The 26139-nt window shown below is 36.5% G+C and overlaps 1 protein-coding gene and 1 pseudogene across 1 annotated transcript; one reads left to right on the forward strand and one right to left on the reverse strand.

Moving 5' to 3' along the window:
• Nucleotides 1-300: 300 nt before the first annotated feature.
• Nucleotides 301-17159, forward strand: LOC107865726 (annotated as a pseudogene).
• Nucleotides 17160-19363: 2204 nt separating this feature from the next.
• Nucleotides 19364-20997, reverse strand: LOC107864568 (pathogenesis-related protein STH-21). The gene is made up of 2 exons (XM_016710983.2): nucleotides 20323-20997; nucleotides 19364-19896 (listed from the first exon to the last, which is right to left on the reverse strand). Exons 1-2 carry the CDS (start codon nucleotides 20501-20503, stop codon nucleotides 19598-19600), a joined length of 480 nt encoding a protein of 159 aa, XP_016566469.1. The 5' UTR covers nucleotides 20504-20997; the 3' UTR covers nucleotides 19364-19597.
• Nucleotides 20998-26139: the final 5142 nt, after the last annotated feature.

Here is a 26139-nt window from a genome sequence, read left to right on the forward strand (position 1 = left end):
TTTTGTACATTTTATATTTTTTGTCTAGTACTCTAGGTACCGTTTTAGTAGCGGCTCTAGTACTGACCTTATCAGGTCTTGGGAGGGATTCATTGTAAGTTGGTCCTTTTTCCTCGTCTCGTTATATATATATATATATATGCTCCTTTCTTATTTTTTACTTATTATTATTATTATACATAATCCTTTATTTGGTCTCTGCATATTAGCCCGTTACTTATCATTCCGGACTATGGCTCGGCTTGCCTACTGATGGATTGAAGTAGGCGCCATCATGAATTAAGAAATCGGGTCGTGACAATGAGTCCGAACATGCTGACTCTGATAAAGAGGATCAAGAAGGGTTCGAAGAATCTGAGTCTGAGGAAACAGATTCTGCATGAGTCTGAATCTGAATCGGAGTCTGAACAACATGAGTTTGAACATACTGACTTTGATGAAGTGGATCAAGAAGGGTCCGAAGAATTTGAGTCTGATGAAGAGGATCAAGAAGGATCAAACGCTACACGAAAATACTGTAAATTGTTGTTTTTTTCATATCAACACAATAAAAAAATGTACCTTAAAATATTGGTTAAAGTTTATATGGTTTAACTCTCGCAAAGAAAATTATGACAAGTATTTTGAAAATGAGGGGGTATCTATTTGACCATAAACTTTGCACATTTGATAGTTTTATGACTTTTACTCACAATTTTTTTTTTCAAATAAAACGCATGTCCAAAGTCTAAACACAACTTCAAATTTTTAAATTTCAATTTCAAAGTGTATGATCAAATCAAGCTTTATATTTTGTGATTGATTGAGAATTGAGATAACTACAAATTTAGTGGCTTCAAGAGTCCTATGAAACTATGAAAGTGGACTTGTGCTTGATTTGAGACAATGCTCATAATCCTTAACACTAATTAAACCCATCCTTTAATTTTGGCAACCTAAATTTTAATGATTATATCATACATTAACGATTTTCTAATATAGACTCAATTAATTAATGGTTGAAACATCGGGATCAACTGCAATTTAGTCCCTCCACCATAAATTATATGCATGTAATAAGAAAGGTAGATGCATATAGACTGTGTACAATAGACTTTTGTGGTGGGATTCTTTTCTTTTCCGAAACATGCACACAACGAGAGCTACACCATATTGCTTTTTTTTTTTTGAAGACGCATTTTTCAAATTTGAAAAATTGATTTTGATCAGTCTAAACTATGTTTCAAGAACAAAATATTTTTCAATCTCAAAATTTTAATTTTTTTAAAAAGTTAAAAGCATGTCCAAACATAACCTTGCATTTTCAAATACATTGTTTTACTTAATTTCTGATACTACTCTTTTTCAAGTACCACATTTCAATAGTATTATTTTTTTTCAAATATAACTTTAATTTTATAAATACATTTTTTAAGAAAAATATCTAACTTTTAATACTACGTCCTCGATATATGTGACAAAAATAGAATTTTGAGAGTCAAACATTTTAATTTTGTTGAAATCTTTAAGTAATTTTAAATAAAATTTATATACTTGAAAACTATGTCAAATAAAATTTTAAATAATATCATGACATGTTAAGAGTTTTTGATATCAACACCAATAATTCAACGAGATAAGTATAAAGATAATAGAGCGACGGCGTGAGACTCGACTTACTGCTTTTTACCGTGTACAGGTTGATTTACATAGTTTACATGTTGTTCTACTATGTTTACATCTATCAATTTTATTTAAAGTGAATAGCATTACACATGTTAATAAGATTTTTTTGGCCGAAGATAAAAATACTCACTTAAATACCCATTTGGGTGGTCAAACAGGAGAAACGGTGCGAGCAGGCTATTTTTAGGTCATATCAATGTGTTATAGCCAATGATTCTGGGGGGTGTTCGGGATACGAATGTGAAATAGGCCCAAAATCGACTGTTCTCCCAGAGAGGCTGGAGAGTGGAGGAGTGTGCTATAGCTCATAGTTTTGGGATTGTGCCTGGTGTCCCGATGTATAACGGGCCAAAAATCGACCTAGTGCTCACAGGGAGGCTGGGGAGCGGGGAAGTATGGGCCATTGGGGTAGACGGGGTCGTTTGGGTGGTCAAATGGGAAAAATGATGTGAACAAGCAATTTTTGGGCTAAATTGGAGTGCTATAGCCCACGGTTTCAGGGTGTGCCTAGGAACCGAGAGTGAAATAGGCCGAAAATCGACCTAGTGCTCCAAAGGAGGTTGAGAGCGAAGGAGTGTGAGCCATTGGGGTGGGCGGGGCTTCTTGGGTGGTTAAAAGGGTAAAACGGTGTAAATGGGCCATTTTCAGCCCGAATTGGTGTGTTGTGCCTACGGTTCGGGGGTGTGCCTGGGATCCAGAAATAAAATGGGTCAAAAATTGACCTAGTACTCTTAGGGAGGCTGGGAAATAGGGTAGAATAGGTCATTGGGGTAGGCGGTGCCGTTTGGGTGGTCAAAAAGGCAAAACAATGAGAACGAGCCATTTTCGGGCCAAATCGGTGTGTTATAGTCCACGGTTCTAGGGGTGTACCCGGCATCCAAGCATGAAAATAAGCCAAAAATTGACTTGGTGCTCCCTGGGAGGCTGAGGAGCAGGAAAGTGTGAGTCATTAGGGCGGGTAGGGCCATTTTAGTGGTCAAACATGCAAAACGATATGAACGGGCCATTTTTAGGCTAAATCGTTGTGTTGTTGCCCACGGTTCCGGGGTGGGCCCTGGGTTCGGGAGTGAAATAGGTCAAAAATCAACCTAGTACTCTCAGGAAGGCGGAGGAGCAGGGGAGTGTGAGCTATTTGGGTGGGCGAGGCCGTTTGAGTGGTTAAATGGTCAAAATAATGCAAAACGAGCAATTTTTGGGCCTAATCTGTGTGCTATAGCCCACGGTTCCTGGGGTGTGCCTGAGGTTCTGGGTATGAAATGGGCCAAAAATTGACCTGGTGCTCCGGAAGGATAGAGAGCGGGAGAGTGTGGCCCATTAGGGTGGGAGGGTCCATTTTGTTGGTCAAACGTACAAAACGGCACTAATGGGCCATCTTCAGGTCAACTCGATGCCATAGCCCACAGTTATGGGCATGTTCCCGGGGTCCGAGCATGAAATAGACCAAAAATTGACCTGGTGCTACTAGGGAGGCTAGAGAACGATGGAGAGTGGGCGAGGATTTTTGGGTGGTCAAACAGGCAAAACAGAACGAACGGGCAGTTTTCAAGACAAATCAGTGTGCTATAGCCCATAATTTCGGGGTGTGCCTTCGTCCGATCGTGAAATGGGCCAAAAATTGACTTGGTGCTCCCAAGAAGGCTGAGGAGCAGGGATTGTGAGCTATTGGTGTGCCCGTTTGGTTGGTCAAACAGGCGAAATAATGTGAACAAGCTATTTTCGAGATAAATGGTATATTATAGCCCACGGTTTCAGGGGAAGGGGGTTTCCGTGGGTCCTAGCGTGAAATGGGCCAAAAATCGACCTGGTGCTCTCAGGGAGACTGGAACTGGGGAATATGGGACATTGGGATAGGCGGGGTCGCTTGGGTTGTCAAATAGGCGAAATAGCAAACGGGCCATTTTCGAGCCAATTCGAAGTGTTATAGCCCACGATTTCGGGGGCGTGCCCAGGGCCCGACCGCAAAATGAGCTAAAAATTGACCTTGTTCTCCTAGGGAGGCTGGGGCGGGGAAGTGTGGTTCATTAGCGTAGGCGGGGAAATTTGGGTAGTCAAACGGGAGAAATGGTGCAAACGGGCATTTTTCGTGCCAAATCAGTATGCTATAGCCCACGATTTCGGGGGTGTGCCCTGGGTTCGGGAGTGTAATGGTTCAAAAATTGACCTAGTGCTCCGAGGAAGGCTGGGAGCAGGAGAATGTCGGCCATTGGGGTAGGTGGGGCCATTTAGGTGGTCAAACAAGCAAACAGGCGCAAACGAGCCATTTTTGGGATAAATTGGTGAGCTATAGCCTACGGTTTCGGGGGTGTGCTTGGGGTCTGGGAGTGAAATATGTTAAAAATTAACCTGGTGCTCCCAGGGAGGCTGGGGAGTGGGAAAATATGGGCTATTAGAGTGGGAAGAGCCGTTTGGGTGGTCAAACGGATTAAACAACGCGAACGGGCCATTTTCTAGCCAAATTAGTGTGCCATAGTGTAACGCCCCAAAAACGGGTCCCGGAGCGTCACGCGGTGCTTGAGGCTATGAGTAGCCCCAAGCTAACCCTTTGAGCCATTTTCATTCAGTTCAACACAAATCAATGGGGTTTTCATAAATAACTCTCAAATATCAACAGAGTAATCATCATCCAAGAATAAAAGAATTTTAGAAAGATAACAAAATACGACTTATTAGTCAACTCCCAATATCTATACTAGTCTGACAAGCCTCTAAGAAAATCAATAAAACCAGCGAGCCATTGAGACATGTCCCAACTGACTCATACTCAGTTATCAAATATAAACAATTCCGTGAAACCAACATCAGACATCACGTCCTCAGAACATGAGGACTCACCACAACAGAGGATGTAGAACAGCGTGCCCAAAGAATCACTGTCGAACCTGGAACTGAGCACCTGAACCTACATTTTGAGAAAATGCAGCCCACATTCAAAGATGTGGGTCAGTACCATGGAAAGGAACCGAGTATATGGGGGTGTATGCAGTTGTATAAACATCATCATCACAAATATTTATAAGAAATATGCAGGATGTATGAAAGACTCACATAGCCCGAAGAAAATCATCATAATCATGAGAGGATAAAATAAGTATAATAACACATGCGAGTCATAATATAATTTGTCAATCACTTTTAGTTCATCAAGAATATCAATTCTCATAGTGTAAATATCATTTAAATCTTTCGAAAGAATAACTTTCACAATTCCACTTTCAAATCACTTCACCGTTCACCATAGATACAAGGAAACACACACACACTGGGATATCCTATAACCGACATAAACTATGTGAGCTACATGGAGTTCAACGTACAACCCACATTAGGGAGAGCCGTCCTATCCTTGCCATCGGAGTAGGACTATCGATATCAAATCCACACAAACTAGTGATCACTATATAAATCAGCCTCAGGCTCACTCCTACGGGGGCACGTAGTTCTAGGGAAGTAAGGTCGCTTTATACCTCTCACTCGGTGCTAAAGATTTCTCCCGTACTTAGCTCAGATCATTTCAAAGACAATCCACAACAAAACAATTTCAGTAATATATAAATATACATCGGGAGTCATCATGCTTCCCATCTATCAAAATCAACCACGTTGTGGATTTCTTTCACACTCGAGTTCAAAACAACTCCATTAAGACCAAAAGGTCAAATCATTCAAAATATCTCAAATATTCAACATCAACGTGCTTATAACACACACTTTCTCAAAAAAAACACAATTTCCAATGGGGATTCACGACCCAAATATCAAAATCATGATAAATATCGTTCAAGATCCATGCTTTATATCACCACACATGTAAATTCATCTTTCAAAATCATAAACATCAAGATTTCATAATAATCATCATAAGATATGGGTTCATGCTTCAAATTCATAAAAAATCAAATAAAAATCATGCCTTTGTAAAGAAAATTACTTTTGGGCACAAGAACGAAAGAGAGTTCTTGTTGAAACCCCCCCCACATATCTTGAATGATGAACTTTAAATCGATACTCATTTTTGAGATGTTAATCTTGCCTTTGAATGATGGTTCTTGGAGTTCTTGAACTAGGAACTTGGAATCTTGAATAAATTTGCAGAATTAATAGTGAACTTTGGAGGTTCTTGAAGTTCTTGAACTAGGAACTTGGAATCTTGAATAAATTTGCAGAATTAATGGTGAACTTTGGAGGTTCTTAAAGTTGGATGTAGGAGCTTAGGGTTTTCTTTTTAAGGGAATGTAATGAAATATAACATATACTGCTTCTAATAGGCTTTTATATAGGGTTTGGACGGATTTTGGGTGAGGGGGAATGGCCAAAATTCCCCTAAAAAATCAAATAATTTTCGAGTCTGTCCTTTGGTGGACTGTTTTGATAATCTGAAGTAGATCAACCATAACGTTTTACTCCGATATTCAAATTAGATGAAACCAATTTCATTAGAAAGAGCACTCTCATATATTTCCGTTGATATATAGTATCTCACCCAGATCATTGTGTACGAGGAGTTATGATCGTTTGAAATTGACCTAAAAATTCCTTTTTGATAGGCTGAAGTAGATCGACCATAACTTTTTGCTACGATAGACAAATTGGATGAAACCAATTTCATCGGAAAGAGGACTTGCAGAGCTTTCCGTTGATATATATTAGATCACCCAGATCATTATGTACAATAAGTTATGATCATTTAAAGTTGGAGCAAAAATACGCCAGGCCTCAGTACTTTTTTTCCTGTACGTTTTACTGTTCACTACTATTCACGGTTCGATCGAAATGTTCATAACTCGTCGCTCGGGTGTCTATTTTAGACGATCCACATATCGTTGGAAAGATTATTCGATACTCTACGCAATGATGGGTCATAATCTAAGACATTCTGCATGAAAAATTTATAGTTCATTCTAGAAGATAGAACCCAACACGTTTACGCATAAAATTTCAACGAAAAAATTCTCGGGGTATTACACATAGCCATAGTTTAGGAGGTGTTCTCGGATCCAGGCATGAAATGGGCCAAAAATTGACTTGTTACTCCTAGGAAAGCTGGGGAGCGGGGGAGTATAGGCCATTAGGGTGGGCAGGGCCATTTGAATGGTTAAATGGGCGAAACGATGCTAAACAACTATTTTTGAGTAAAATCGATGTGTTATAGCCCATGGTTCCGAGGCTGTGCCCTGGGTGCGGGTGTAAAATGGGCAAAAAATTAACCTGGTGCTCCTAGAAAGGCTAGGGAGTGGGGGAGTGTGGGCTATTGGGGTGGGCGGAGCAGTTTGGATAGTCAAACGGGCTATTTTCAGGCCATATTGATATGTTTTAGCCAATGTTTTTGGGGGTGTACCCGGGGTCCAGGCGTGAAATGGGCCAAAATTAACCTGGTGCTCTCAGAGAGGCTCGGATACAGGGAAATGTAGGCCATTGGAGTGGGCGGGGCCATTTAGGTGGTCAAAGGGGCAAAATAACTCGAATATTCTATTTCAGGCCGAACCGGTGTGCTATTGCCCATGGTCCCAAGGGTGTAACCGAGGTTCGGGCATGAAATTTATTGAAAATCAACCTGGTGCTCCCAGAAAGGCTGGGGATTGGGGGCCATTAGGGTGGGCGGGGCCGTTTGGGTGGTCAAAAATTCTAAACTAAGAGAACAGGCTATTTTCAGGCCAAATTGATATACTATAGTCCACGTTTTCGGAGGTGTACCTGGGGTTTGAGCGTGAAATAGACTGAAAATTGATCCGGTGCTCCTAGGGAGACTGAGGGGCTGGTAAGTATTGGCCATTGGTCCATTTAGGTGATAAAATGAGTGAAATAACGTGTACGAGCCATTTTCTTGAGCCAAATCGATGTGCTATATCCCATGGTTCTGGGAGTATGCCCAGGGTCTGGGCGTAAAATAGTCAAAAATCAACCTAGTGTTCCAAGGGAGGCTGGGAGTAGGGGAGTGTGGGCCATTGGGGCTGGTGGGGCCGTTTGGGTGGTCAAACGAGCAAAACGGCATGGACAGGCTATTTTAGGCCAATTCAGTGTGCTATTGCCCACGGTTCTGGGGGTGTGCCTTGGGTCCGCGCATGAAATAGGCCAAAAATTGACCTGATGCTCTCAAAGAGGTGAGGGAGCTGGAGGGTGTGGGCCATTGGGGTGGGCTGGCCCATTTTGAAGGTCAAATGGGTGACACGGCACGAACGGGCTATTTTTAGACCAAATCGGTGTGTTATGCCCACGCTTCTAGGGTGTGCTCAGGATTCGAGCGTGAAATGGGCCAAAAAGTGACCTGGTGCTCCCAGGGAAGTTGGGGAGCAAGGGAGAGTGAGCCATTGGCGTGGGCAGCGCTGTTTGAAACGTCAGACGAGTGAAACAACGCAAACGAGCTATTTTCGTGCTAAATTGGTATGTTATAGCCCACAATTTCGAGGGTATGCTTGGGGTTCGGGCGTGAAATGGGTTGAAAAATAATGTGGTGTTCCCAAAGAGGCTGAAGAGTAGGAGTGTGTGGGAAATTGGGGCAGGTGAGGTTGTTTGGGTGGTCAATCTAGCAAAACGACATGAACGAGCCATTTTTAGGCCAAATTGGTGTGCTATTGTCCACGACTCTGGGGGTGTGCCCTGGGTCCAGAATGAAATAGGCTGAAAATCAACCAGGTGCTCTCAGGGAGTGGGGAAATATTGTCCATTTGGGTGTGTGTCGCCGTTTGGGTAGTCAAACGGTCAAAACGGCACAAATGGGCCATTTTTGGGAAAAATTGTGTGCTATAGCCCACAATTTTCAGGGGTATGCTCGGGGTTCTGAGTGTGAAATAGGCTGAAAATTGACTTGGTGCTCCTAGGGAGGGCAAAGAGCAGGAGAGTGTGGGCCATTATGTTGGGATGGGCTGTTTGGTTGGTCAAACATGCAAAACGACACAAACGGGCCATTTTCAGGCCAAATCAGTATGCCATAGCCCACGGTTCTGGGGTGTGCTCAGGGTCCAAGCATGTAATGGATCAAAAATTAACCTGGTGCTCCTAGAAAGGCTGAAGAGCGGGAGAGTATGGGCCATTGTGGTGGGCGGGGCTGTTTGGGTGGTCAAACAGGCGAAACGGCTCGAACGAGCCATTTTTGGGGCCACAATTTCGAGGGTGTGCCTGGGTCCGAACATGAAATAGGCCAAAAATTGACCTAGTGCTCCTAAGGAGGTTGAGGAGGAGGGACATATGCGCCATTGTAGTGGGCGGGGCCGTTTGGTTGATCAAACAGGCGAAATGGCGTGAACAAGCCATTTTTGAGCTAAATCAGTGTTCTATAGCCCACGGTTTTGGGGGTGTGCATGAGGTTAGGGCGTGAAATGGGCCAAAAATCGACCTGGAGCTCCCATAGAGACTAGGAACAAGGGAGTATGGGATATTAGAGGGGGGTGTTTGGGTGGTTAAACGGATGAAACAATGCAAATAAGTCATTTTCGGGCCAAATTGGTGTGCTATAACCCATGATTCCGGGGGTGTGCCTGAGATCCGAGCGTAACATGGGTCAAAAATCAACCTCGTGCTCCCAATGAAGCTGATGAGCAAGAAAATGTGGGCCATTAGGGTGGGCAGGACCGTTTGGGTGGTCAAACGAGCAAAACTGCACGAAACGACAGAAATGGGCCATTTTTGGGCCAAATCGATTTATTATAGCCCATGATTCTTAGGGTGTGCCAGGGGTTCAAGAGTGAAATTGGTCGAAAATTGACCTAGTTATCCTAGAAAGGCTGAGGAGCGGTGGAGTGTGGGTCATTAGGGTGGGCGGGACCATTTGGGTGGTTAAACTGTAGAAACGGTGCGAACGAGCAGTTTTCGGGCAAATCGATATGTTATAACCCACGGTTCCAGGGGTATACCCGAGGTCCGGGTGTGAAATAGGTCAAAAATCGACCTGGTGCTCCTATGGAGGATGGGAAGCGGGGAAGTATGGGACATTGGAGTAGGCAGTGTCGTTTAGGTGGTTAAACAGGCGAAACGGCGCAGATGGGCTATTTTCGAGCCAAATTGAAGTGCTATTACCCACGATTCCGGGGGTGTGCCTGGGGTTCGAGTGTGAAATTGGACGAAAATCCACCTGGTGCTCCCAAGAGAGCTGGGAGCGGGGGAGTGTGGTCTATTGGGGTAGGCAGAGCCGTTTGGGTGATCAAACAGGCAAAACGACGCGAACGAACTATTTTCGAGCCAAATCAGTATGCTATAGCCTACGATTTCGAGGGTGTGCTTGGGATCCGAGCATGAAATGGGCCAAAAATTGACTTAGTGATCCCAAAGAGGCTGGGGAGCAGTAGATTGTGGGCCATTGTGGTGGGCGGGGCCATTTGGATGGTCAAACGAGTGAAACGGCGTGTACGGGTCATTTCCAGGCCAAATTGGTGTGCTATTGCATGTACGGGGCATACTACTTTTACTTTTCTCTTGTTTAATTAATTAAATTTAAATGCTTAAAGTTGGTCTAGCAAAAATTGACTTTAACTATTCCATCATAATAACATTGTTGAACTTATACCATCCTTAGTTTATTTTGGTGATATTTTCGATTATTTTTAATTAGCGATTTGATACACGTGCAACACACATATCTTAAACTAGTTTATCCAATAAGGGTTTGGGTGGGTAGGTTTTCTCCCTCCATTTTATTTTAATTAATTCTCTTACTAAAAATATTTATTTTAATTTAACTACTATGAATGATTATTCTCGAAGTTTATTCATGGGAATAATATAGTGAAAAATAATTATTATTTGTTATGTGGCATAATTTGATCCCAACTAAGTTAACTAAGAAAAACTCAAAAGATCATAACCTAATCGGATTAGGAGATTGGGTTGAACACTCGATTTTCATCCCAACTCTGATCCCTAGGAGTAAGCTCGGCCTAATCCGATATTGAAATTGTTATACATCACTTTTAGGTGTGCGAGTTTGTTCAATTTTCATGTTTGATTTTTAAAATTAGATTAAAAGGTTAAAAGATAGCAGAACGTTGCCTCACTTATTTTTTTAGACCAATAGTCGTACTTCTTCGATAATTTTGCATCGTCCGATTTCTATTATTATATAGTGTCTCTTGCATTTCATTTATCATACTATTTTATTGTAGTTGTTGTTTTTTTTCAATATGCTTTTTCATGTTTTCCATAGCATTTTGTCATAACTTTTCCTTTTTTTTTTTTTTTTTTTTTTTACTATATGTGTCCTTTTAAGGGTTTATCGAATAAGCTATCCAAAGGTGGGGTAAGGACTACTTACTCTATATTTGGTGCGAGATTACACCAAATATATTGTGTGACATTTATATTATAAAATTAATTTAACGAAATAACATAAAAATGTTAATGCCCGTTTGATTAGATATGAAAATTTAAATTATTAATTCTATTTTTACCTACATATAAGAAATCACATAAATTTTTTTAAATGCATAACACATAAACATGCTCTTTTAACTTGATTTTAAATTATATCTATGATCTTCAACTTTGGGTGTGCAAGTAAGTACTTAAACTCGTATAAAGTTAAACAAGTAAACACATACATTTTATGCGGCATAATACATATAGGATTCCATGTAAGACAAGAATTGGCCACATAAGACATTTATCTAATTGTTCAATTTGATACAATTTTAAGTGTTTATTTATATACACCAAAAGTTAAAGATTACAGATATAATTTGATGTCAAGTTGAAAGATTATGCCCCTCTTTTTATATATACATATTGAGTTTTTTCTCCTCCAAAAATTAGCAAGAATATAAAAGCTACGGCTCAGATATCTTCTTCAAGATCATACGGCTAATATTCTATGTGAGATTATTAAGGATCCTTTGGCGCAAAGGTAAGCTAAAATACTCCAAAGTTGAGAAATTTTCAACAAAAAATGGCTCCAAAAATTCTTGGTTCTGTTTTGTTTCTGATGTGAACTTGTTTATAAAGAAATGATTTTTTTTTTATACACTTGTTGTATGGTTGTAAGTTGGTGGATACAGTGGTTCACCAAGGGGTTTAGAATTTGAAAAGTAAACATACAAAGAAGTCGATGGGGGTTCAACATTACCAATTCTATGTTGTTCTTGTTTCAGTTTTGTTTCTGATGTGAATTTTTGAACACTAAGAAGTCGATGGGGGTAAATGTTCCTTTACACTTCTTGTATGCATGCTTTTAAGTTGTTGGATACCGTGGCCGAGCTGTGATTTTCACCAAGGGGTTTAGTATTTGAAAAGTAAACATACGAAGAAGTTGAAGGGGGTTCAACATTACCTATAGTTTTGTTTCCGATGTGAACTTTTATTTATTGAGAAGTGATTTTTTACACTTCTTGTATGGTTGTAATTTGTTGGAGAGAGTGGCCGAGCTAGATCTTTTACTAAGGGATTCAAAATATGAAAAGTAAACATACGAAGAAGTTGAAAGGGGTTCAACATCACCAATATCACTTGATAGAACTTCCAATTATCCACTTTTTGAATCTTTGTTAGGTTGCTTTAGTTCTGCTTTTTGGAAATTTTCTTTGTCATAATTCTTTATTCTTGCTCTTACTTATTGGTTCAGTTATAGAGTGCACTGGGTTTCACACAAGCGATGGTAGAAGAATCTACCGTGCTCGATTCTCTTCTGTTACCGAAAAAGATATTCTGCCTAGCCTAACCCAACAGAGATGAGGCATTGGCTGTAGATGCACGTCAAGAGATTGATTTGAAAGTTGGAGTTGCATGTACACGTTTCCAGACTATCTATTTCAATCGGAAATATGGAAATCTTGATGCAAGGGTTATTATCTCGTTGGTTCTCTCCACTTTTTACTATTTGCCTATCACTGTGTTGTACCTTTATTCTTTTAACTGAACCTTTTACGTCTCATTTGGAGAAAATGCTTGACAATAATGACATTCATAAATGCTCTGCCTATCGTCATATCTGCTGCTGCTCTGTGCTGATTGTGCTGTCTTGAAATGTTATGTCCTTACAGAAATTGTTCCGGCAGAGTTTAATGGCAAATGACATGCTTCTGCCTTGTGTCAAAACTCAGATCTTAAGTAGCATCTCAATTCATAATCACTTCCTGTTAATTAATCGTCCGTGCATTACTAATAAGGAAAAATCAATCATCTACATTTGAAGTGGTCTACCGTCTACATCCGCAATTTCTAAGGGCTTGTCTGATTAACATGAAACTCCCAATGAAAATAGAAATGTTTTCTTTTAACACAAGTATAGAACATGTGTAATCTTAAACTGTTTCTTCCCTGAGTTATTGTTTGTGATGTTGCCTCCTTCGACTTTCAACTAATTAATCCCCTTAATGTGTTCAAGAAATGAAGTTCCCTCTTTTGGATTTTCACGTACGTGGGCCAATGTTTTGTAATCTTTCTAAAACCTCATACTCAGAAATCAATAAATCTATGAACCCTTGAGACATTACACGACTTATTTAATGATTTAAATGTATCTTCCTTTCACTTACTTTGGATTAAACCTTCTGGTTCTGGTTTTTGACAAATTCCAGGTAGCTTCAAGTGCACTGGGCTTTGGTCCCCAGTTAACTAAGCAATTGGTTGAGCGTGTCTGTACACTCAAGGTTTTATCCAGTTTTCCTCTCTCACATCTTCACACTTTTGTGTTTTATATGTTAAAAAGTGTTATCTATAGAAAACTTAAAAATCTTTATGGATTGAATTCTAAAAAGTGAATCACATTGAACAAGTACGATAAACATGTATGGACGAAAGGATACCTTCTTTTATTTTAGGGCCACAGTAAGGTAATGGATAGACTTCCAAGGGAGCCAGGGATTTTGGATCTCCAATTTGAGAGTGCTCATTTACACTTTGTTCAATTCCTAATATGCAGTTTTCTTTCAGTGAATTCTTATGGGACTTTGCATGTAGTGATAGGTTCATATATGAGTTTGGCATTATGAAAAATTTTACTTGTTGAAACTTCTAATGAAGTTTACAAGATCATCCTTTTTCTTTTTGGCTTATTTCTTCTTTTCAGTTCATCCAGCTATCCACGTACAGATAGCATGGTATCTCCTTCCTCTTTTGACTTGAGAGGAACACTGGGGGCATTGCTGCATAATCCTGTAGATGGTGATTATGCGTAAAAGCTTTTAACTGAAAGTTATAATAAACCAAACGCATGAGCTGATGCAGGCGATCAGCCTCCAATTACTCCAATGTGTTCAGCTAGTTTGGGAAATGACGCATGGAAACTGTACCAGTACATCTGCCAGCATTTTCTGGGAACTCTCTCTCCAGATTGCAAATATAGAAGGTCGAATCTTTATTTCTTGATGAACGTCTTAGTATCTCCCTCTTGCTTTGGGCTTATTTACATATCTTTAAAACTAACGAACAACTTGAGTTTCTTCCTATATCATGTCAAACAGCTTTTTTATTGTTTTCATATTATTAGACCCAATTCAAGTCCCTCTTTTTGTGTTTTTTCTTTTCTTGTTACTAGCACAATAGTGCCAAATATAGCGGATTGTAACAGTTCAAATCTTGGCACTTTTAATCTAGTTGTGTTTCAAGATTCTCAATTTCTGGCTGAAATTTAAGTCGTGTGTAAAATTGGGTATCTTCTCAGGATAAGAGTTGAATTTGAAAGTGGCAAAGAGCAATTTCAGTGCGTTGGGCAACTTGCCACAGTCAAAGGATTCACCTCTATTATGCCATGGCTGGCTATTAGTGAGAAGAATCTTCCTGAGTTCGCTGTAGGAGAGAAAGTCTAGATTCCTAAAGTTGATCTAGATGAGGTATCACATAATCTGTCCAAATGGACTTCTCATTTGTTCATCTTGAATAAAGTGATGGTCTTTATACTTCAGTAGTATTTATTGATCCATTAATTGATTCATTTGGTTAAAGACAACAGCTACACCTCAATCCCGGGGTCGATTATATGAATCCTCAGTACCATTTTGATCAATTTTACCTGGCACTTTATTCTTTAAACAACAACACAGCCAGTGTAGTCCTACAAGAGGGGCCTGGGGCGGGTAGGATTACTCAAACCTTACCCCTGTTTTTATGGGGTAGAGAGACTCTTTCTGATCAGCTCAAAAGAGTAAGTGTACTAAGCAGGGAAAATATGAAATTGACTAAACATGTTTAGCAAACCGAAATAATTGATTTGACACGTATAGGCAAAACAAAAACAGTCTCAAGTGTTTTTCTTGCAGAAATCTTATCTGCGAATCTCGTCCTATGTTTTAAAGACAGTATGTGTATCTGCTGTGAGGTTTTCCATTTCAGCTTACTTTTACTGTGTTTGGTTTTGCTTGGAAATTTAGGGGAACACTTGGCCTCCTTATTACCGCAGCGAAAGTGAGCTGGTCTCTTTGATGGAGAAACATGGTATTGGAACAGATGCGTCAATCTCCGTGCATATTAACAACATATGCGAACGCAATTATGTTCCAGGTTTTGCTATATGCATTGTTTTCCAATTCTATCTGCTGTAGATTGTCCTCTCTATCGTTTTCTGTTATGGTTCCTTTGACGTGAAACAATCTTCTACTAGAAATTAGACTTCAGTATTTGGCCGATTCTAATTGCAGGTACAAGCTGGGCGGCGATTGATTTCTACTCCTGTGGGTGTCAGCTTGATAAGAGGGTATCAATGCATAGATTCTGATCTCTGTTTGCCCGATATACGAAGTTTCATTGAGCACCAGATCACTTTGGTGGCTAAAGGTCAAGCCGATCATTCGATGATTGTGCAGCACTTACTAGAACAATTCAGAAGGAAGTCCAGTTATTTTGTTAAGCAGGTATAAGATATTGATAAACGAATACTATTGATGATGCTTTTAGTCTTCCCTAATCTGTAACATGCTGATGGCTTAATTTGTATTATTCAATGCTAATTATCCATTTGAACCTCGTGTCTGGCTTCACGTAGATTGAAAACATGGATGCATTATTTTAAGTACAGTTTTCTCCACTCTGGACATCTCTCAGCAAATGTGGCAAATGCTTGTGATATATGAAATACATATCTACTTAGCCTGTTCTGTGGTATGTGTGAGGAAGTCTACTATGTACACCAGAAGGGCACAGTCGAGGTAAATGCTTTATTGTTATAAAGTTACTTCCGACCCTTGTAACTTAGAACGGAGAAACTATTAATAACACCCTTTTATGGTGCAACTTGTGAAGTTGGCAGTTTCTCTTTCAATTAGCTCTTATTGTGTATGATTTCACCCGAATTTTTGGGCAAGACATAGAAGTTCTTTTATTTTTTTCAGCTGTGCAAGGAGCTTACTTGTCCCCTTGATAATTTCGAGCTGTTACTATGTACCATCCCCGGTCCAGAAGGCAAGTTGTTCCCTCTCTCTCTCTTTATTGCTACAACTGTCCCCCGTTTGAAGGAATCGATGCATATTTTGGCGTTCCTAAAACTGGTGATTCTTCCAAGTCGGGAAAGGGAGTCCGAATGCCTTGCTTCCTCTGTCTGCACCCCACATGTCCACATTCCGTGATTGCACAAGGCGTTTGTGCCCTGCCCAGAATGCAGCGGTACACTTGTTCTCGACCCTGTCAGCGCTCCAAAATGGAGGCTCTACTGCAACATGTGCAACTGCCTCGTCTCCTTGCCCGAAGGTGCTCATCGGATTTCTACGACTCAGTATAAGTGTCCTCAATGTGACTCAACTATCATGGAAGTCTATTTCTACACTCCATAAGGGATGTATTCTCTGCAACGAGCTGCTGCTTTCACTGGTGGAAATGAAACCGGGAAGATCGTTTTCTGGGCATGGATATGAAATACTTATAGCTAAGATAAAAAGTGGATATATAATCTTGAATACATGACAAGTAGTTACCGGCTATAAGATAAATATGATCTGATAGTGTAGATTTTCTTTATAGTTAAAGATTATGTAATTTAAACTTTTTTTACAGAGTTCAAGTAAATATATTTTAGTATGAATAACTTTCTACACTGCCAGGTCACTGAAATAATATATCTACAGACAAGACTCCATACAAGTGAATACATCTTAACATGAAAATAAGATAGATTACAAGATATAACAAGTAATGAGGACCTGATAGTGTAATATTTTATTTTTCCAAAGTAACAGTGTATGTAACTTAAAACTATTTTCCTATAGAAGTGGTGATGGCCCTCTTTCATTCATCCCGACTATTTCACCAGGTATTTGCAACCTTTCGCCTGTATTCTAGACATTATAATTTTGACCGCCAACCACCTCTAAACATATGAAAATAAATCACCTAGCTCATTCATTTTTATATTGCATTTGAATCCTGATGTATGTCCCATTCTTTTCATCAACTTTATTGACCCACTTAAAAATTCTGTAGGTATTTGCATTATTTCTGAGGCCAAAGAAGGATCACAAATACAGATTTTATTGGAATATGTATCACCATGGAGTTGGATATGGTGTACTTGTTCTAGGCTTTTGAATGTATGCTATAAGAGAGGCTTTGGTTTATCAACGGTAGGAATGTTTGTTAAGTTTGGTGCACCATCTGTGTATTTTCTTTTTAAGTTTAGAACAACGAGGCTTTGCTGAAACGATATAATTAAGTTGATTTGGATATTATTATTCAAAATTATTTAGTTTCATTCAATCAAAGGTGAAAGTTTGACAGATACTTTTATTTATAATTAAAATGTACTCTTCTATTAAAAATGTACTCATATTCAATGTTTGCATTATATTAAGAGTAACTTACATAAATCCCGGATAGTTTCAGCAATATTACATAAAATTTCGGATAGTTTGCTAATTACATCTTATCCCGGAATTTCGAATTGGTGATACATACGTTAAGCAGTGATACATATTGACTAGTGATACATATTTATATGTATCACTAGTATATATATGTATACACTAGTGATACATATAGCATATGTATCACTAGTAAATATGAAATCCGAGATTTTATATAATTTTTTAAAATATTAAGAAAAATTTTGTAATATGATGTCTTAAATATGAAATTTGTGTAATTTTTCCTTATATTAATGTATCAATTTTTTGTGTTTTATATTTATTTATTCATATTTGACTGGATACAACTCTTAAAGAAACAATAAATAAAAAAATAATTTTAATATACCACCTCTGTTAATTATAAGTCATCTATTGATAAATAAATAATTATATTTAATAACAAGAAATAAAATAGACACAAACAGAACCTCACTCTTAGATTGGTGTTGTCTAGTCTATCATTTTTTTTTTTTTTTGGTCTGTTAATTATAAGTCATCTATTGATAAATAAATAATTATATTTAATAACAAGAAAACAAATAGACACAAACAGAACCTCACTCTTAGATTGGTGTTGTCTAGTCTATCATTTTTTTTGTGGTTTTTATTGAGATAGTCATCCAGTACCCCTTCAAACTATAGCCATAGTTGTTACAACACATTTCAACTTTACATAGGTCCTATTATCTCTAAACTTAATTTTAGCATATTTTTATGGAAAAAATACATAAAGTAACATACTTAAGTATTAAATTACAAAAAATAACAATATTTTTTATCAAATTACATTTTATAGCACATGTGTTTATATTTTTGTAGCAACAATTTGTAAAATATAAAATACATATCGATCATAAGGGCAGTAAAAATCATATGTATTTGTATTTTTGTTGCAATAGTTGCAAAAATACAAAATACAATTTGCTATATTATGTAATTATGAAACTGTTGCTATGAAACTCATAATTAAGAGGATAAATATGCTATTTCTGAATTTTGCCCTATTTTTATCACCCTTTTATGCTGACATGACACTTTTATTACATAAAAATGAGGCCCACATCAAAGTTGTCACGTCAACTAAAAAGATGGTACATCAGTTAAAAAAAGTGACAAAAATACACTAAAACTGAGTTCAGGGATAATAGGACCCATGTGAAGTTGAAGTATGTCGTAGCAAATTCAGTCGTAGTTCAGGGGAGTACTAAATGCTTTACTCTTTTTTATTTACTACTCGATATTCACCCGATTATGCAATTAGTTATGAGAAAATTTATGCATTATTTATGCAAATATGATTATGCAAGGATAGACATTCATGTAGTTGTACATGTATGGTTAGTTCCACCTTTTTATTCATAAAATACGTATATTCCTTCATAACTTATACATATATTAAATATGTAAATTTCTAAATTATAAATCAAACATATATAATAATTATATACGTAAATAATATGCCTCATATCTAACCATCAAATGTATACAAAATTTTATACTTACATAATTCTTCTCCAAACCAATTACTACCAAACGATCCCTTAATGTTGAACTTTGACAACTTCAATGAATGAAAACATCAAAAGAAATTGACATGAAGTTATCCTATGAAGTGAGGAAACTATAGACTATCGAAGATGGAAATAATGTCACGTGGCCAAGCCAAAACACACATGCTTACTAACATATTGTTGGTTCATTGATGGCCTGCAGTAATAAATATTTTTTCATTTTTAATTAAAAGTTGACTTCATAGAAAAAGTATCAATAGACGCATTTAGGTGGATTTGAGCGGATCAGTATGAGTTGAGTTAATAAATTTATTGGAATAAAATTAACTTAATTAATTGAAATAAACCAGTACTACTAGAAACAATCCACAAAATTCAAATTATTATGAATCCACCTCTCTGATAGAACTAGACATGTGAGGTTTAGGACAAGCATTTGTAAAGTAAACTTGTGATATTCTTTATTGAAAGTTCTTTCCATGACAACCAATTGGGAAAAAACACACACTCAACAAAAGACTAACAACCTAAAACTCAATCCCTTAGAAGAACTGATACAACCCATACATAATCAATCTGATTTTTTCCTCTCATCTAAAACTTTAAACTTCTTAAACATGACACACTTATAATTATTTAAATATATAACATCACAACAAGGTCATTGGCTTAAACATAGACAGAAGGATTGGCGAGGAGGTATGCTTCGATGGCCTTGAGAAGGTCATTGGCTTTCTCTTTGTGCACATTGTGTTCTTCCTCAGTAACAACATAATCACCTTTTGTGTTGTACACAGTTACTGTGGTGCAAACACATCCTCCATCTGCAGAAGCTTCAAATTTGCCATCATAATCAACTGATTCTGCTTTGTTTTCAAGAACATCACTTTCGATAAGTGAATATTTTGTTACTAAATTCTTTTCGTCAATCACATGAATCTTGTGCTTCATGTACTTTATTGGACCACCTGTCATTAATAAAAAAACATTAAGTTTCATATATTAAGGTAAATAATTTTTTCTACTAAAATGATCCTTCAATGGATATTTATTGATAGAAGTATTAAATGAGCGGAATGGATAGATCAAAATAGGTTAAGTAAATATATAAGTAGGTTTTGAGCCATCCATAATTGGATTGATATGGATTAAAATGGGAGTCACAATCAAATTTGTCCAATTAATACTAGTTGCAATTAATTTATTTGTTCTTGTATAATTTTTAGTACCTTATAAAACTGTTTTCTTTATTATGATCGCTATATACAAATATCAAATTAAAAAAATGTCTTATTCAAAAATATTCTGACAAAATTTCACGTGTATCAATTTTGGCTAGTAATAACCGACCTTTAATATGAATATCGAACCTCGAAAAAAAATAAAAAACAAACCTTCGACAAAGGTCATCTTCTTGATGGTTCCAGCACCACCATCACCTTCAACATTCTCAATACTCTTAACATCAGGTGCCAATTTAGATACAAGGTTGTTAAAATCAATAACCAAAGCTTTGAATAGCCTTGATGGGGCAACTGAGGCTGTGGACTTGTCAGTAAAGGTATAAGCACCCATAATGTTTTGATTAATTTGCCTTAAACAAGAAGAAGAAAGAGCTTAGGATAAGATGATTGTAATATTTTGAGGTGTGTGATATATGGGAGTTATTAGATGGTATTTATAGTGATAAAATGGAGTGAGATTTTAGGGTGTGTTTGAAAATTCTTCCACGATTGTTTAATTAGTCAAAATTAATATTCTCTTAGAAAAACAAATTTCTTAATTTTTTTTTTTTTTAATATGATATCTTCATTATTGTATTTTCTTTTCAAGTTTGATTTAAAATGTTTTACTTAAATCAAAAGTGTATTGAAAATAGTCTATCTTTCAAAAAATAGGATTAAGATCTCAACAATTCACTTAACATGATCTAAAAGAAAAAATATATAAATATATTTGGATAATATTTTTATACATTTTTGTCAAGACACGAAAAACCACACTTATTTTTGAAGAAAATATTATTTGATTGAAAATGTTTTTCTCTCATACATACCAAGCACACCCTTAGAGTTCACTCTTGAGCAACCTTAATTTAGTCTTAATTTCAACATTCAAAGCACTCCATTGCTGACATTTGGGTTCAGTTTTTCTTTCTTCTAGATGTTGTGCCATAATTAATTTGTTAGTCATGATATATATTGAGAGAATTTTATGCCAAATGATAAATAACAATAAGATTTGCTGACACGATATTAAGTTGATGTAGACTGTGGGAACCTATCAACTTGGTTTTCAATATTGGTAGGCTGATATTATTCTCAGTATATGGTATGAACAGCTAGAATTCAAAATTATTTATTACTATCATTCCAAAGATGAAAGTTACAGTCTCATGAGTTTGCATTTAATGATGTTTTGATCGAGATTTTTATTTATACAGTAAAACCTCTTTATAATGATAATGTATATTTAAAAATTTAGAACTGTTGCTATAGAAAGCTACTATTATATATGTAAAACGTTTGACGTTCAAATTTTCTATTTAGCTGTTATAAATAAAAATATGTAAAATCTTGCACTATTTAAATATAATTTTTTCTTTAAATTAGATATTCATACTCAAAATTTATTATGTGCATGACATTAAAGATTAAAGATTGTTGAGTTCTTTGATGATTGAGAAAATGACATGAAACAAGTCAAGCAGATTCATGGATATACTATTTTAAGAAGCTTAACTTGTAAGAAGAGTGCTATGGATTAAGACATATGTGCAATAATCAAGGATCAGATGATGCTTACTTCAGATGAACTCAAGGAAATAATTATGTGTTGAATAATAAAAGAGTTGGAGTTCAAATACAACACTCAATAACAAAAGAGTTTGAAGAATTGTAGCTAGTTTAATTATAGCACTCATGTGGATGGGAGACTGAATTAGAGAGGAGGTTTAATTGAAGAATAACTCTTTAACAACTTTTTGATTAAAAATGGAAGATCCATCCAACAAAGTTATTTACTCACTTCCAAAAAAGAAAGGACAATTGACAAAATTGACTTTTCAAGTGCAACCCAAATAGTGAAGAAACACATTTAAGAAGCAGGTCCTAGTACTGAGTCTAGCGAAGAGGTTTAGCTTTGATGTATTAGGAAGTGTTTATCGAGTTGTAATATTGATGTATTCTTAATTTTAGTGTACAACTCAGAGACTTGGGAACACTTGAGAGGTTTTGTGTTGTTGGGAGCTAGAGTTTATAATTTATGATACAAAACTTATAATCTTTTGTTAAGTGGTTCATTATATTTAGTGAAATTGAGGTTAAATTCAGGTACAAGTTGTGATTTTTTACATTTTTTATGAGCCTGTTATTTTCTATGTAAAACTATCGTATTCATTATTTATTGTTTTTATACTTCTATTGAAACACGTTAGGCAACTTGTGTCACACATAGGCAACTTTTAAGTTAAAATAACTAAACTCTAGGTCGTATAGAATGTTCATGATTACCATAAATATTTTGGTATTTTATTTTGTATATAATATACTTCTTACAAAATATTATTACATAATATATGAGTATGCTATTATAGAGAGGTAATTTTACAAAGAGTGCACCAATATATTAAATGTTATTGTTGTTATACGTAGAATGTCATTATAGAAAGAGTTTAAATTCTGTGCACCGTCAGTGTATAAAAAATTCTACACTTTCAGCTAACTTGACCTGCTATTGCAGGTTACCCAATTATTTACATAAAAATTTAAAAAGAAAAAGTTAGCTAACCTGCATTAGCAAGTCAAGTTCACCTGATAGTGTAGAATATTTTCTACACTGACGGTGTACAAAACTTAAATTCTTATAGAAAAGTAAAATATAACATGAACAATTAATTATGAAGACAATCAGGTTGCTATAGTAAAATGTCTTATAATGAGGTGACGTTATAAAGGGGTTTGACTGTAATAAATGTTCTCAGAGTCAGTATTTGTGTCATTTTACCTTTTACGTTTATTTTTACTTGTTATGTTTTGCTTTTTAAATATTAGTTTGGCTAAATTTCAAAGCTAAATTGTAGTAGATTAATTTAATATTTTAAGTTTTAAATTTAAATGTTGGAAAAGTATACGAAAATGTAACTATAAGTTATAATTATTCTTATATTAATATAATAAAAAATATATTTTAAAATATTAATTAAAACTCATGCCGTTTGAAGCTCGAGAAGCACACGTTTCAAAAAAAGTAATCTTGATGGTTACAGTTTGACAGTTTGTATTTTAGCCGATTAATTTAAAAATAATTTTGTCAAGTTAATGTAGTATACTGTAATATTCAAAGACAATTTGGTATATTAAATTTTTTTAATTATGTGCGAATTCGAGAAAAAGACCGAATCAAAAAATCTATTACATTAGCAATATGAAAATTAATGTTGAAGTTTATAGAGCACTTAAACTACTTTAACTAGGGGCGGACCCATGTGTATTTTTCGGGTGCTCCGACATCCACTAAACTCGACATAGATTAGATGTAATTATATAAGAAATACAGAATAAATGATATAATATATTAAAATGCATCTAGTGAACAAACACATGATTATGTGTAATGGCTTGAGGTGTGACTTTCATGTCCAAGGTTTTGGATTTGATTCCCTTCAGCTACACACTACTTTATATAAATTTTTTTGAACACCCACAATCTTGAAAACCTGGATCCGCCACTGACTTTAACCCAAATCATATTGCCATTTAAGGTCACATTATTTTGTTTAGCATGTAAATATCGACTAATAATTTTTTTTTAATTCTACTTTTTTTTAGGGGGACTAGCTGTCCTCTGATAATCCTTTAAGTCAATATCCTGACTAAGCCAAATATTGTTTACCATGAATATTAAAACACTACCCTACTCTCAGATTGCTACTGTCTAGTCTATTTCATTTTGTTTAGGTTTTCTATTTATTGTTTGATATTTGCTTTGTTAAATTTGAATGTTACAGGTCCATTTTTAAATTTAGGATTTATTTTAAAGTAAATCAGAGGTCATTTTATAGCCGGTTAGAGTTATACAGGTATTAGCGACGTAGAAATTAGTTATGAGAAAATCTATACATTATTTATATAAATATTAGTTATGCAAGAATTAATTACTTATGTATTTATGATACATGTATTACTTTTATCATGCATAAGATAATATATAGATTTCCTCCTAAAGTATACATGCATTAGTTATTGAGTTTCTAAATTACAAATCAAACATCATATTAATTTTATAGGTAAATAATTTATCTCCTATCTAACTATCAAACATAGTATTACTCAAAATTTAATCAACATAATTCTTCTCCAAATCAACTACCAAATGGCCCCTTAATGTTGAAGTATGGAAACGTCACAAGAAATTGACATATATGTAAACAGAATAAGTGTAAGACCCCGCAAAAATCCTAAGCTTAATTCAGTCCTTTAAAACTTGTTAAGGGGTACCAGACTTAGAAAATTTTAGTAAAGTATTCATACTTAGAGTTATTTTAGCCTTCATAGTTGGCGATCTTATTTCGTGACTCTTACGACCATTAAATGTCGATCTTTAAGTTGCTTCATGATTAGAAATGTCATTAGGTATTCTCGGACGAGTTTCAGATTTTCCAGACAGTGCTTAAAGCATGTTTGGGAGTCCAAACCAGTGTATCAACGCAATCTCGACACGCCACGTCGCCTATCGCGTCGATGAATATTTCCCCTAGCTCCCAGTGCAATTTTCAGTGAACCGACGCGGACTTGACGTGGAACGTTGCCATCGTGTCGATGGGATCGACGTGGGGCGTCGGTCTGCGTGTCGCTAAGCCAGTTTTCAGTCATTAAAAAGCCACGTCCTCAGGGGTACTTGGGTCATTTTTCCACGTCTATCAGCCCCAAAAACACGAGATTTAGCTACTTTAGAGGCAAAATCCATTCACTATTCTCAAAATTACTCAAGAACAAAACCCTAGGACTTTTAATTCAAGGCTCAAGATTCAAGAGCTCACCATCAACCTTCATTAATTCAAGTATTCAGGTATGTGAAGTGTTTATCCAAGGGTTCCATCCGCCCTTGGAGTCCAAGAAACTCTTTTAAAACTTCAAGTAGATTGATTTCATGATTTTCATTATTGGATTTAAGTGTATTCATAATTATAATGTTAATTGGGTTTCTAATCCAGGGTTTATTACAAATTTCATGTGGAATTGATTATCATGTGTGTAGTATTATGTGAATTAATGTTGACGCCATTGAATTTGTGAATTTAGGAATTGATGTTATGATGCCTACATGTTTATTATCAGTGCATATTGGTGCTCTCCAAGTGTTTGTTAAAATGCTCAGATGAACTAAATGGAAAAAATCATGACATGCTAGCATATGTGTAAACTTATGCCTTACAAGTGTTTGATAAAATATCTCTATGGATGAGTCATGAATAACTGCACAATGTTATGCTTTTCAAGTTTACTCTATGCTTTACTTTTCATGCTATCGAGCCCTGGGTATCCAATACCCGAAAATTTAGTTGTTTACCTAAAGCTATAGTAGTTACAAAATAGTCTCAATAGTATTACGAACAATAGTACTCAGTAATCAGTCATAGTCTCAGCTCAGTATTCAGTTCAGAACTCAGTGAACTCAATTAGTTAACCAGATTCAGTAGTACTCCGTTAGTTAGCGAAACCTAGTGAACTCAGTTCAGTTTGGTTAGACAGTACGATCAGTAATAGTTCAGTCAATCCTAGTATGAACTAGAGAGTAGTTAAGTGTCTATTAATTTAGGAGTAGGATTCAACACCGAGCGAACCTAAGGAAGCTGGGGGGGGATTCCTGTCAGCATAGGGTTTGACCCTTAGCAGCAATTCCTATGTTACAGAACTACGTAGCCAGCGTAGGTTGAGATATCTTCTTGCCAGGCTAGGGTTGATACATTTCATACGAGTTTTTCTGCCAGCGGGGGTTGACCAAAGAGCTTACTGTCAGAGAGGGTTAACTCACAACTTATTTTTACCCATGGCACGGTACTAACACCCTTCCAATTGGAGTTATAGGTTAGACCCCAATCCATTCAGAGAAGGGCAAGTTCGTCAGATGATTACCTCCCACAGTTTCATTTCAGTTTTAGTCTCAGTATAGAACTCAGTTCAATTCTACAGAATCAGGACTGTTAGATA

Source organism: Capsicum annuum, chromosome 3 (genome assembly GCF_002878395.1).
Source record: "Capsicum annuum cultivar UCD-10X-F1 chromosome 3, UCD10Xv1.1, whole genome shotgun sequence".
Lineage (NCBI taxonomy): Eukaryota > Viridiplantae > Streptophyta > Magnoliopsida > Solanales > Solanaceae > Capsicum > Capsicum annuum.